Source organism: Branchiostoma floridae, chromosome 15 (assembly GCF_000003815.2).
Source record: "Branchiostoma floridae strain S238N-H82 chromosome 15, Bfl_VNyyK, whole genome shotgun sequence".
In the NCBI taxonomy this organism is placed as follows: domain Eukaryota; kingdom Metazoa; phylum Chordata; class Leptocardii; order Amphioxiformes; family Branchiostomatidae; genus Branchiostoma; species Branchiostoma floridae.
This window is the reverse complement of record NC_049993.1, coordinates 14,124,584-14,138,391: the sequence shown is the minus strand read 5'-3', so window position 1 is coordinate 14,138,391 and position 13,808 is coordinate 14,124,584. Positions and strand designations below refer to the sequence as shown.

At 39.8% G+C, this 13,808-nt stretch overlaps 3 protein-coding genes across 3 annotated transcripts in view; 2 read left to right on the top strand and 1 right to left on the bottom strand.

The window, feature by feature from the left end:
• Positions 1-11,510, bottom strand: part of LOC118431827 (alpha-N-acetylglucosaminidase-like) — a 15,566-nt gene extending 4,056 nt beyond the window's left edge. The window contains exons 1-21 of the mRNA XM_035843214.1: positions 11,366-11,510; positions 10,102-10,182; positions 9,502-9,659; positions 8,762-8,943; positions 7,461-7,608; positions 7,242-7,312; positions 6,500-6,661; positions 5,938-6,000; positions 5,594-5,657; positions 5,273-5,346; positions 5,057-5,131; positions 4,338-4,419; positions 3,736-3,885; positions 2,852-2,997; positions 2,664-2,736; positions 2,360-2,446; positions 2,040-2,125; positions 1,677-1,781; positions 1,130-1,250; positions 947-1,009; positions 426-527 (exon numbers count right to left, since the gene is read on the bottom strand). Coding sequence (XP_035699107.1) covers positions 426-527; positions 947-1,009; positions 1,130-1,250; positions 1,677-1,781; positions 2,040-2,125; positions 2,360-2,446; positions 2,664-2,736; positions 2,852-2,997; positions 3,736-3,885; positions 4,338-4,419; positions 5,057-5,131; positions 5,273-5,346; positions 5,594-5,657; positions 5,938-6,000; positions 6,500-6,661; positions 7,242-7,312; positions 7,461-7,608; positions 8,762-8,943; positions 9,502-9,659; positions 10,102-10,180 — 2,091 coding nt within the window. The 5' untranslated portion in view covers positions 10,181-10,182; positions 11,366-11,510. The remainder of the gene's footprint in view (positions 1-425; positions 528-946; positions 1,010-1,129; positions 1,251-1,676; positions 1,782-2,039; positions 2,126-2,359; positions 2,447-2,663; positions 2,737-2,851; positions 2,998-3,735; positions 3,886-4,337; positions 4,420-5,056; positions 5,132-5,272; positions 5,347-5,593; positions 5,658-5,937; positions 6,001-6,499; positions 6,662-7,241; positions 7,313-7,460; positions 7,609-8,761; positions 8,944-9,501; positions 9,660-10,101; positions 10,183-11,365) is intronic.
• LOC118431824 (NHL repeat-containing protein 2-like) overlaps positions 9,610-13,808 on the top strand; it is an 18,300-nt gene continuing 14,101 nt past the window's right edge. The window contains exon 1 of the mRNA XM_035843211.1: positions 9,610-9,613. The gene's annotated coding sequence lies outside the window, so the exon portion shown is untranslated. The remainder of the gene's footprint in view (positions 9,614-13,808) is intronic.
• Positions 11,513-13,808, top strand: part of LOC118431826 — a 6,599-nt gene continuing 4,303 nt past the window's right edge. Inside the window, exon 1 of the mRNA XM_035843213.1 lies at positions 11,513-11,627. Coding sequence (XP_035699106.1) covers positions 11,579-11,627 — 49 coding nt within the window. The 5' untranslated portion in view covers positions 11,513-11,578. The remainder of the gene's footprint in view (positions 11,628-13,808) is intronic.

Below are 13,808 nucleotides of genomic sequence, written 5' to 3'. Positions count from 1 at the left end.
TCAGAAGAATCTATGAATTTGGAATGTCGTTAGGCATTCTATGACTCACATTAGTATTCGTTTTCTAATTTTTTTTTTTTCAATTCTTTGCATATATTTGGCCATTTTGTAGCAGCTGATTTGTGTGACATACAGTATCACCTTAAACCTTTGGGGGGGAGGGGGGAGACGGACAAAAACTCATTCTCACACGGATGTCGTTGATATAAAAAAATGGCCTTTGATATATTGCATTTTTAGATGCCCAACGGAAAGCAAGAGTTATCATTCCTAAGTGATGTGTACGTAAATTCACCAGGTGGCACTATTGACCCTACTGTATATTCATACTTCCAACAGAAATCCTCAAGCAAGAGTTCAATCAATCAAAAGTGCAATTTACATCAAAACCACTAGGTGGCGCTGTTGACTGAACAACATTTTACCTCCATCAGGGCTGTTGTCAAAGCTTTAGTCATGAGTGACCACCGCTCAGCATAGTAGTCAGCAACCAGCCCAGACCATTGTTTGTTGGCATAGTCTACAATCTAAAACAAATATGAGACTTACATTTAAAGCTTAATAGTAGTTTCAGTCTACACTTATTGTTCACAAGTACTTCTGTACATGTAGAAAAAGTCTCTACCAATAAAAGGACTGCCACCACTAGTAATCTTATCCCAAATTTATGCATGTATGTACAAGGTTTAAGTCAGAATAAAGATAAAATCGATTTACACATTAAAAAGTCATTATTAAAAGACCAAACATACAAGCTAGTTACTTTAACAATAACATATTAAGCGTATTGCTCAAAGCACTCAATTTCTCCTTTGTGAAATGATTCAAATGGCTAATAAGATAGCGACCTTGTTCCCTTCGCTCACTAGATGGTTTATCCAGTGGTTATAGGGACTGACCATGCCATTGTATACACCTAAGAACATGTCACTAACAGTTTACGTACCTCTCCATTTGGACCCCATAGGGTAATCTGGTTCCTGGCATTAAACTCATACAGTGATCTTTCCTGTATAGAATTGGGATTGTACAACATTTAATCTTTGTATGATTCAAATTCAGTTGCAAGTGCATGAAGATGACAAATGACAATGAACCACAAACATCACATGATAATGGACTGAGTCACCTGATCGTTTGTGGCCAATGATTTTGCATCTTCAATCCAGCGACCCAGAAGGAAGTTCTGGTGGGTGGCAAGAATCCTGTCCATGTCACTGAGTGTCTGTTGGAATATTTCAGCTGCATCCCTACAGTAAGATGTCACGTGATATTCTAGGTTACAAAAAATTCAATACATATGGAATACAACACAGGGTATTTGGAATCACCGAGGTACCAGCCCAATCCGCATTTTATTTATGTCATACCCAGGTCATAAAGCATTGATTTAACTCTAACTTTGAGTCTACATTTACTACTCAAACAACAGATACAACTTAACTCATTGTTTCAACCTGCGCCAACTATGTGTGTGACACAAAAATCATATATGAAGCCAGTGTGATACGGAAAATTATGACCCAGTCTTAAACACCAGTATTGAACATTATTGTGGCCCAGGTATGACAGAAAAATATATTATTACAGTAAATAATTATCTCGACTTAAACAGTACATAATATTATGAAGCCATTTTTTAACCATTATCTGAGTGCAAAATGTGATTATACTACCTGAATTTGATGAGGTCTCCAGACTTATAGGTTTCCATAAGGTCTTGGTAGTAAATATAGGCCCATTCTTGCAAGGCTTGTCGTGTGACGTCCACAAGATCATATCTGTGACAAATTAAATAACAATGTAATTATATGATGTCAAGAAAAAGTAACACCAATCAAAACAAGTAGTACTACATGTATTCCTCTTAGATGACATATAAAATGTTGACCTCATTCGTGCTTCAGCAATATGTTCTAGCAATAAAGATTATGATTGAGAATTGATGAGTCCATGGTATTGAAAATGTTAAAATATCCAAGCCCATATATATATAAAAGGTAAAAACCATAATATATTAGTCATGATTTGTAACTGACCTGAATGAATCCATCAGTCCCAGATCATTCGAAGCACTGACAAAGTGATCCCATGCTGTAAATACATCTTCTTGTTTGTACCAGGACTGTGAAAAGAAAACAAAACAATTCTCACCATGATGCATATAATGTTACACTTAGTCTTGATTACCTACCAAACAACACAGTAACAAAAATTCAAAGATCTGGATGAAACATATTTAGCTGATTCAGAAGCTGAAGCTTGCATACCTTGGGGATAAGAAATGCTGCTTCAGTATACATATAGGGTACCCTCTGGAATCACGAGAGTTGCCGATACAAATTGTTTGAGAACTCACCCTTTGTGTTTTGTGGAGATCAGGACGATGTACCACGACAGAGTCGCAGTGGTCTTTGAATCCGTTTTCACAGTCGTACACACTTTTCTGTAGGTGTACAAATTAGACATTGTTTACATTCTGTTTTATCAAATGTGTAAATGATGATTAGACATCTAGGTAAAAGTGTAAATAATACATTATACAAACTACACATGTAAATCAAACATGGAAGCTTAAGGTCTCTTGCAGTAGTGATAGAACTATATTCATGTATGATCCCAACACTGTACAATGTACCATATGATATACAGTGATAACTCACCAAGAGGATTTGCCACCCAAGAGAAGCATTGGAGTTCTTTACCCCATACCGCGACCATGCATAGTCAGACGCCCTGAAAGATAGACAAGAAAAGCTTAGAATTACTCATAGGTTCACTAATGTCTCAGCTTTAATTACTTTTAAACAAGCCTAAAGAGTAACTTTTAACAAAACAAATACCCTCTTACCAATTATCCAAGATTTGGAAAGGCTGCGGCATCCATGCCACTTCGTTCATCAGCTCATACATGATGTAGTTCTGATCGATGCCTTCTGGTGTCAGTCCTGTTCCAACCATCGTACTGCCGAGGTACTTCCGCGCAAGAAATGGGCCCTGTGGCATAAAGAAAATATGCCTCTTAGAGTCATGGTAGTCAACAAGGCCTAGGGTTAGTTCCTGACATCTACTATGTTCCCGAGGTTCAATTATTCTGACTTGCATAGAGTAAATCTTTTTAAGTTCACAATCATATATAGTATAATGATCTCAATTATACGCTGACCCATTAAACCTTCAAATCTCCCCCACTGTAGCCTGTAAACTGAAGACATCTGTAAAAATTTTGGTTTCATCTGCCCACCTACGTTACATCTTACAGTCCAGGTCATAATAACTCACCCCACACAGCAGTTTAAAATTGCTATCGCAAATGTTCAAAAAGTCTGATTTTAAAAAAACCTGACCAGCGGAAGTCATCCTAGTTCTCAAAAATTCAACCGTCTTGGTTTCTGACGCCATCAATTTTAAGGACTAGCCATTTTAGATAATGGGCCTGCACAGACCTAAAAATGAACCAAAACCTTGTGTTTTTTACTAAATCTGAAAGTCTGTACCCTGCACTGTCTTATTAATCTGAAATTTCTCAGGAGGCTTAAGGGCAATGGCTACTTATCCACACAGCTGCAAATGGTCAAGATGGATACAATATACATTTGATGTATTTTTCCTAAAAGGGCCATTAACATGTCTATAAATTAAGGCTAAAATTTGGTACAGACTCAAATTTGATCATCTGCAGCTGCGTGGATAAGGGGCCATTGCCCTTAAATTTAAAGACTACATCATGCTTGCCTGGTTGACAGTCTTTACTGTTCCATACATGCCCAGGTTGCCCCCAAAGTTATGCAGCATGCACCAGATGAAGGGTTGTCCATAGAAGGAGTCAGTTGTGTTGTAGATAGGCTGAACCTCACCAAACAGGTCCAGTACAATCATCTTACCCTGGGGAACACAATGGGATGACAAAGGGCATGAGCGCAAGAAGGGGGCCTAGGCCTAGATGCAAGTAAAAAATAATTCTGTACAGTAGAAGCCAGTTAATTGCACATCAGATTACCGCACACTTCTGTTCATTGTACGGAATCCCAAAACCTGCACTGTCCAGCTGGATAAGCTTGCATTGTTGCACATCCCAGATAATTGCATGAAATACAATCAGTCAGGCAATGGGGTGTGCAATTAAATGGCTTCTACTGTTAAACTGTATTGCTATTAGATAGGATGTTTTGAGTTTGTTACTGCACCGATATAATGCAAGCACAGAGCAAAGTGCTGACAGTTGCATTTTGTACAACAGATGCACGACTCTCTCAAGAATGCTCTCAGTTTGCAATTATATAACTTACAATTGTACAACAATTGAATCCCTTTGAATAGACTGAGAATGGCCCTACCTCTGGAACAGACTGTAGAAGTGCTTTTGTCTGAGCAGGCTGCCAGAAATCCCTGGCCTGAAACAACCAACCCTGCATCAGCCTGTGTGTGGGGAAATCAGCAAAGAAATATTACTGTAAACAACAACGAGAAAGCAAAGATCTCGTGATGATAACTGAAATATTCAGAGGTTTGTTGTATTACAAAATTTCTTCTTTTCATTGTTCTTGTGAAGTTTTTCCCTGATTCTATCTAATAGATACATATTCCTGTTGGCTCCCATAATGCAGCATTCATATAGCAGGAAACTGTACTAACAATGAGATAACCTTCGATGACCAATACTGGTACCTAGGACCTAACTTCCTGTCACTGCCCCCAATATGCCTTAAGAAATAAGTGGAAATAAGTGCGGAAACACACACAGATATACAGAAACACCAAAAACAGAGGCCAACTTTTTATTGAATCCTCACATTTTGTCCATGCATCATGATGATAGCCTGTGTTTACACAAGCTCTCGCCAGCTGGGCTTAATGACCCCCTCCCCCCTCCTAGGGAGGCGGCAATCTTAGGGCCGGCCGCTAGGGGCGCGATTTTAGTCAGGCTATCATGATGATATTCATCTTTGATCAGGTAAATTGTAGAAGCACTCATAAAGGATTGGGACACCCTTGAACAGGAATATACAAAATAATTATAAAAACGAGACGAATGTGATATATTACTGGTGATTACCATATGGCTTGAGGATCTCCTGCTAACATGCCAGCATACACTGCAGCACCAGCTTTTGAGAGGTAGTTTGGTTCACTGCAACACAACAGACACACCAGTCAGCAGCGCCCCCTTACGGAAATCTCCATATTGCAAGTTTTCTTTTATCTCTTCTTTGTGCTCTTGTAACAATGATCCAGTGAATAGAAGATCAGAGATTTCAAGAAAATGTAATACCTTGACTGTGGCCGCATCTCATTAAATGTATCTGCATTGTAGATGTGGTTGGTGCCATTGAACTCTTTTATCATCTGTCAGAAAAAAGTATAATGATCTTGGAATTGGTGAGCCAAAGAATTGAGAAACATAGAACATGACCTACATGTATAACTTCTAATACCTGTCATTTTTGATTTGCCATGCTAAAACTGTATCCAATAATGTATTACTATTAGATTCTAGAAGAATGACTTGCAAAAGTCAACTTATACATTGGATAACATACACAGGATTTAACAATAATTGAAGAAAAGCAGTGTTGTTTGTTTATTTGTTTACCTCAGTAATAAACATTCCTCCAATGTGAGAAAACAGTGGATCCTGAGGGTCCAGCAAGTATGTGCTGCAAAAAAGGGAATAAGCAAGTGTGACGTTAACTTATTAAAGCATAAACATTTTTTTTAAATTAAATGACATTTTTTGGTTTTCAGTTATTTTGCAGTTTATACCCACGGCTTTAATATCAAGAAAAATTTTATTCACAACAATGTCTGAGTTGCCTTGTGGTCCTTAACAATAGAAATCCCTATAGGTGAAAAACTGTGTTCTGCTACCATAGAGGCCATTTACTAGTTGTGCACAACAAACTTCAGTCACATTAGCAACAAATAATGCCTTCTTACCAACAGTACGGGTCTTCAAATCTCCCCCACTGTAGTCTAGATACAGATGCATTAGGGTAGAGTCTGTACAGAAAAAAGTATGGGATGATTAGTAGATTGATAAACAGTCAAAACAATACAAGACTAATCCAATTTTTGCAATTCATAAACTCCTTCCTTCAATATCTTAAGAATTTATCACCATCAATAGAAGTAATAGAAATCTAATTTTTTAAGCAGCATGAAAGATTTTTCTAATAAATATCACATCAAACAACTTGAAGACACACTTTGCAAGTATGACTGTTTCTGTTGCATTTGTCCCACTGGTTCTCATAGTTCAACAGATATGCACATACCAAAAAATGGAAGACAGGAAAGGTGATAACCTATTCAGGACCTTTCTGGGACCTTTGATCTAACTTCCTGTCAATGTCCACAATGACTGCCATGCACATGGAAACCAGCCACTCTATTACATTCAAATACATACAAACGCAAAAAAAAAGCAAGCAAACAAACAGACACACCAGAAACAAACAGAATGATGCGTAACAATGAAGACTTTAAGAGACCACCCAACCTTGTAATAGCTGCAGGTACATGCCCAGCAAAGCCTGGTAGAACAGGTATCATACCGAAGTTCCTCATCCTTGCTAAGATCTTGTGCTGTAGTTCCAGCTGGTTCTGGTGCCAGGACTGGGGCAGGGGGCCGCCCCACCCTCGGATGTTTCCCATACGTGCCCTAGGGAATACCACATACATGTCACTTATAAACCCTTTCCAGTAGGGGATCCGCCAGCGATTCGGCATGCAAATTGATGGTTGTCGAATGTAGTTCAAAAAGTTTTTTTTTCTTGGAAAAAAATTGGTCTGTTTCCTTGGTGGTTATGAGTTTGAGGGGGTGGTAGGGTTTGGGCGTATTTTTCTGCAAATTATGCCGTACGATTTCTAATGACAGTGGGATTTTATCACAGCTGAGATGATCGGCTTTCATATGAGGGTAAGTTTGTATGCCAGTAACGTCAGAAAGTTGAGTTATTGGCACTGTCTTTCTGTGCCTTTATGTACACATTTCAATGTGCCAGGGCTTGCCCTGCGTCTCCCCAGTAGAAGCTGACAATGTTGTTCGACCACTGAGAAACCACTGAGTGACCACTGTGTGACTGCTGAGTGACCACTGAATGACCGCTGAGTGACCAAAGATATAACAGAAATTTTGAAAGTTTAATTTTTTTAAACATTTTCTGTTGTTCTTTTTTATTTCATACTTTTATATATTGTGTCATATTCCGATTTCTGTAAAAAGAAATGGCCACACGTACCATGCTAGAAATGCAGGACCACCAAAATGTTCATCCAAATCCTTCTGGGTGAAGCCAAGACTGAGGTAGACCTGCCATGAATAATGGGAAAAAGTCTATAAGAAGTATATATGTTTATATCATACACAAGCCATATTTACTTTCCGTATCTGTGTTCCAACCAGTCTGTATTTTAAACTGCAGCTTTAGAGTAACAATACTAGGCTGCAGTTCACTCACCTTCTGCCAGATGGCCTCCTGTCCATTGAAGGCCAGTGGGAGGTTGATACCACTGAGTGCCATCCAGTCCAGGTGTCTCTCCCAGCGCGACCAGTCCCACCAGACAAAGGAGTAACTCACTGTACAGACATTCTGGTAGTAACGATACCTGGAAAAGAGTTACAAACATCAACTCTCAATATTTTGTTGGATAAAACATTGTTTCAAAATGTTCCTTGGAGAGGCAATTAGCTAACAGTGCATGATCATCATCATTCAATCATGATGTCAAGATACTGTATTGCTTTCTTTGTATGCATCTCAAAAGAGGCTTGCACTGGAAGAAGAAGAAAACTTTTTGCAAGTCATAGCACCAGGTGCGGAGTAGGTAGGACTAGAGACAACCTACTGAAATGGGGACGGGTGAACTCAGCTGAGTGTCGTTGTGGCCACCCAACCCAAACCATGGGACACATTATTGACCCCAACTGAACTGTGTATTAGGCCCCAACATCTCCAACCAGGACCTACTAGAAGCTAACGAGAAGGCCGTGGCCTGGCTGCAGTACTGGCACGGAACGATATGATGATGATAGCACCAGGTTTCAAACTAGCTGCCATAACCACTGTGATATCAAATTATCATTGAAGGAATTTAATTTGAAAACCTGGCAACAGGAATCCAGAACAGGGAATATGATTTGTAATGCTTGGTGTTTAATAAGATCAGAACAGTGTATCTCATAAAAATCTTTACACTGTAATTATTATCATGGAAACTGTAATCAGGAAATGCTGTTTTCTGATGTCACTGATGTACAACACTTAAATAAATGTTTAAGGTAAAGGTAGCTGTCATAGCCTTTTGTGAGGCTGTAGGGACAGTGGGTTGTTATCCATTGTGTCTAGGGCACGGTATCCGGAGGCAGAGTTCATTCCTCTCCTTTAACTGCTGTAAATGCATTTAAGTTCGCGGGGATTTAATTTTGCGATAGCGGGAAAAAAGGACTTTTCGCGGTGGTTTTAATTTTGCGGTAACACCATAGACTGCAGCCTAATACCACAATAGAAAAATGTTTGCGGTGGTTTTAAGTTCGCGGTGAAGTGGTCACCGCAAAAACCGCGAACATTAATCCACCGCGAACATTTCTGCATTTACAGTACCTTTTTACATAACTACCTGGGTAATGATATGTAAAGTGCCAAGTGCACAACATCTAGGAAATGAACTATCTATCTTACATTCACTAGCCTAGCAACTCGGCCAACCAAGGCTACTGTACTTTTGATATGGTATACAATATAGCTTTTTACAAACAAACCTGTTAACAGTTACTATGGTGACAGCTGGGGTAACAGGTGGCAGGACACCTGGCAGGTGCACCTGTTGGACAGTCCAGGACACCTGGCACCTGGCATAGTACTTCAGGTAGTGGTTGAAGCCATGCGCAGCTGCTACACCTGTTGTACCACGGATGACTATCTTACTTCCGACTGTGTCCAGCTTTGAAGAAAAAAAAACATTGGTTTAGAATTAAATACAATTCACAATCTCAACTATCAAGAATCACGATAGTTTTCTCCTTGTATTTATCTTAATATTTGATGATTTAGCCTTCTGGAAAACAAAGTCCTATAGGATATAGCCTTTCTAGTTGGGGCTGCATCTATCTTTCGGAGGAAACGTAAAATGGGGGTTCCACGTTCAAGTAGGTGCCTTGAAGTTACACATGTTTAAGGGGAAGGGCTAGCAACATTTCCTGCTACTCAAATGGCGAGAAAACTTGCAGACATGTGTGCTATTAGGCACTACAACTTACATGTACAAGGGTCTGGATGAACCAAACCCAACATAACATCTCAGAACATCTCAAACCTGTGAGTCGATCATTAGGTGCTACATTTTGGCAGTGGCATTTGTAAGATTATTACTTTTGCCAAAAAGATTTATGCTTTTGGTACCATGTTTTTGTCTGTTTGGAGATGTTATACTTGGATATATCCATGCAGAAATATAGCCAAAAATTAAAACTGTAGATAATGGACCTAAACAGACACATACCTGGAATGCTTCTTTACCCATAGGCAAGAAGGAAGAGTCCACTACAACACTGAAGTCACTAAATCTGTCCCCAACAGTTCTGAAGATCATGTCTTCTACTGTCTGCTGCTGTGTGGCATCATCCACCTTGGTACGTATGTGGTCTAGAGTTGGGAATTCTGCACAAAGTGACCACAACATTGGCTAAGCATTCAAATTAGTATTTCGTCAATACTGCCTAAAGAACACCCAGGGACTAATAAAAATTGGTCTATGTGAAGAGGTGGTAACTATGGACAGGACTTTTAATGCTTGTATCAATGTAAAAATTATCCAAGCGACCACCAAGTAGTGGTCACATTGGCCATGTGGTCAGGCTTTTAGCCAGGCATGCATCCAGGTGTCTGCTCCATTGCAGTGCCCCCCTCCCCCTTGCAAGTTTTGTTTTTCTAGAAAAATCACTGGAATATAACTAACATAAATAACAAAAATATTTGTTAATTGTAGACCAGTTCTATATATTATAGCATTGGTTTACAAATATTTAGTATAAATGAGGTGATAATTCCATTCCAAGCTCCAACATTCTAGTACAAACTACCAGTGACGTGATTTGCTCACCTTTGCCAATAGTCCCAATGAGAAAGAGGTGAGTGAGAAATATCACTGCACAACATCGCAGCAACGTGGATGTCATCATTCCTGTGGGAAATGTGTAATAACAGGACAAAGTCAAGTACATAGTCAAGTATACATACTATATGTATTCATTTGTTGTGTGGCAAGGCTACGCGGGTCACGGGTTCCTCACTGGGCTTCCAGTGACCAAAATATATTCAAAATGGCGTCATCACTGGACGCCCAGTGACGAAGAAAGTTCGTCACTGGTTTCCCAGTGATGAATTGCTTTGTTCCAGTGATGAAGCTCTCTCGGCACTGGAATTCCAGTGATGAACTCCGCTCGTCACTCGAGACCCAGTGATGAATGCCATTCGTCACTCGGGGCCCAGTGATGAACGTCATTCGTCACTGGACACCGAGTGCGAAACCATCGAGGTCACCGGTTCCTCACTGGGTTTTCCAGTGATGGGTGACTCTTCGGCACTGGACACCGAGTGATGAAATTATTTCGGCACTGGGCTTCCAGTGACCACGTTCTAATAGCACCATAATGTTCCAGTGCTGAGTTCGATATGCAACAAAAACACCCTATTTCACATGTCGCCATAGCCGTGTTACTGTTAGATTTGGTCCGGGAGTGTGAGGACTTGCAGAGGCGACGTTAGTATAACTGTAAGTGCTAACTTTGAAATCCCCTCAACTGAAACGATGATTCCTTTTTCTTCAGTAAACTGAATATTTGTCATTACTGGTTTACCAGCTGAAGTTTCCTCATCACTGGAAAACTAGTGACGATAAATATTCCCCACTGGTAAGCCAGTGACGATGCGACTTCATCACTGGATACCGAGTGATGAGAAATTTACCCGTGACCTCGGTAGTTTTGCGCCAGTGACGACGCGACTTCATCACTGGATACCGAGGGATGAGAAATTTACCCTTGACCTCGGTAGTTTTGCTGTTGTGTGTGCGTGTGTATGTGTGTGTGTGTGTGTTTCTGTGTGTGTGTGTGTGTGTGTGTATGTATGTGTATGTGACTGTGCATTCACAAATATGAATATTCTATCAAAAGTGAACAAATCTTTTAGTGCAGAAAAATTATTGTTATTCAATACCCTGGGCCCGTCAAAAATAATTTCGGCGCGAAGACACATAAATTTGGGGAGGGGGGCACGACTGGTCCTTCAAATTTTTATTTTTTAGACTTCATGTTAGACTTCCGTGTAAATTATCTAAAAGTCACAAAACACATGCATAACGTTACCTGACGTTCTGATAGCTGAGAAGTATCTTTATAGAATAAAGCAGGCTGGAGTTTGCAGGAATTAACTGCATGAAGTCGTTGTTTCCGATCCTTCCGCCGTTCACGGGATTCCGGTTGTGTATAGTGGGGTCAGGGGTCACCGACAATGCCCTAAAGTTCAAAGTTCATTGATCAAGAAGATGATCCACGCCTTGAAGATGATCGTGTGCACGCATGCGGACCTCACCCATGATATCATATCAAATCAGCTTGACCCAACAAGGTATTGTGAAGTGAACGGTCTATGTGTTGAATGTTCGCACCTATATCTCTATGTTATGTTCCGTTTGCCGCATTCGAGTCGTATGTGGTTAAACGACATTTCGGGTAACACCCCCTACACGCTCAAGGGTCCGGTTTTTGACGCTCGAAGGTCCACTTTTTCATGTCCAAGATTTTTTTTCAAAGGCATGAATGATTTGTATTTTTCACTGATAGGCAATTCATTCAATCAATTGGTGAGTCTATCAGCAAAATTTGCCCCAGAAAGTACAGGAAAACAGCGTTTCAGAGGGTCCAGATTCCAAAATTTCCTCCCTTGCGACGGCTTGCGGCCTCGGGGCCGGACATCGGGTGAACATGATTGGTGGGTGCGTCGCCCTCAAAAACCTATCTGATTAATAAAAAAAAACATTGAACTTAGCTTAGTCTGGCAACAAAATTTGTCCCTCAAAATGCGGAAAATAGCTTTTCAGAGGGTCCAGATTTAAAAATTCCCCCGGACCTCCATTGCGACGCCTCGTGCCTTTGGTGTCGGACATTGTGAAAATATGAAGACTTGCGCCGAAATCCTTGTGTATTTCAATAGAAATTTCATTAAACTTATCCAGCAAATTTTGGCCGTCAAAATGAAAGAAATAGAGTTTCAGAGGGTCAAGATTTCAATTTTTCCGGGGGAAAATGCCCCCGGACAAATTGGGTCCATCAAGTACTAAAAAGAACCCCCCAACCAAAATCCTGGCTACGGGCATAAAGATTCAATCATTTTTTTTTTTTCTTGCAACGGGGCGGAAAGAAAAGCAAAGAAAACAAATTGAGGGTCGACATACAACACATTCAGAGAGATACTATACAGTATATGAAAGAGAATCATATCTTACATATCAAACTTTGAACATCGTAGAGCTATATGTAAATTTCGCATTAGTGACCATACCTTACATATAGAATCCGACAGGCATAATCATACAGTACTCCACTAAAGGATAGAACATGTACATTCTGTGACCTCTTATATCTTGAAGACGAGATACATTTCTTACTTGACTGTACCTTATATGAATATAAACGCCAATCCCTACTATATGCATTGCTATACAGATAGACAATACTTATAAGAAAATGTCTAAGCAGAATACTTTTAAATACCTGATGTCATGCATGGACGATCATGTGATAAACGAAGTATGTAGATATATCTCCATGTGTTTCAAAAAGAGAGAAGAAAATATTAGATGTAGCGATTAGCGATAGAATTTTTATGTTTCTTATAGAGACACATGATATTTTAGATCATTTTCCATTAGTCTAAAGCTAGCTGAAACTACTGTATAAGTTTAGTTGTTGTTTTTTATTCCTTTTTCACCCATTATACCACTTGTGGTTATTTGTGCATTTAGCTTACGGTCATGAACATGCAGTAAAGATTATTATTATCATATAAGAAGATTTGCCAAAATATGCGCAGGATTGAAACCTCACCGTGAAATGGCTCATACAGACGATATGAAGCTGAAAGGGAAGTTCCCAGGTTGTCACCATTGAATTGCTTATGGATTTTTTTGGCCCCGGGACGGTATGTATGTACGAAAACAGTCGCTTAAAGATTTTGTGAAACAAAAAAAACATCATTCTTTACTATGATAGGATCATTTTATTAACATACACAAGGGGGTCTGGGGAAATTGACCCCCTTCTCCCGTTATTGTACATCGCACCATCAAAAACCCTACTTTTTTGTGGTAGGGTAATCAAATTATGACTGTTAATGGGGTCACAGTAAAGGTACCGACAAGTTGGGCAACTAGCATCGGGGTTCATGGAAAAAAAACATGCTTCTGAGAGGAAAACATTGGCATTGCTAAAAGTCCCCTGATATTGCGGATATTACTGTAACAAAGTCCCCCTCAAAGTCTCCTGGACGAGAAGGGGGAGGAGGAGGGGGGGGGGGGGGGGGCTCGATGGTAGTAACCAAAGAGTCAGACTGGCGTAACTGCAAACAGTTCTTAAATGTAGCAACCAAGAATGTGAGATCTCTGCGATCCGAGAGCAAGCGTTATGAACTGGTGAACTTATGCGACTTATACATATGAGACATCAATACTTCGAGTCGTTGATCATAAGATAGTAGACAAGAACAATGATGGACCAGTATTATATTTCAAACGTATGAAAACTACACATA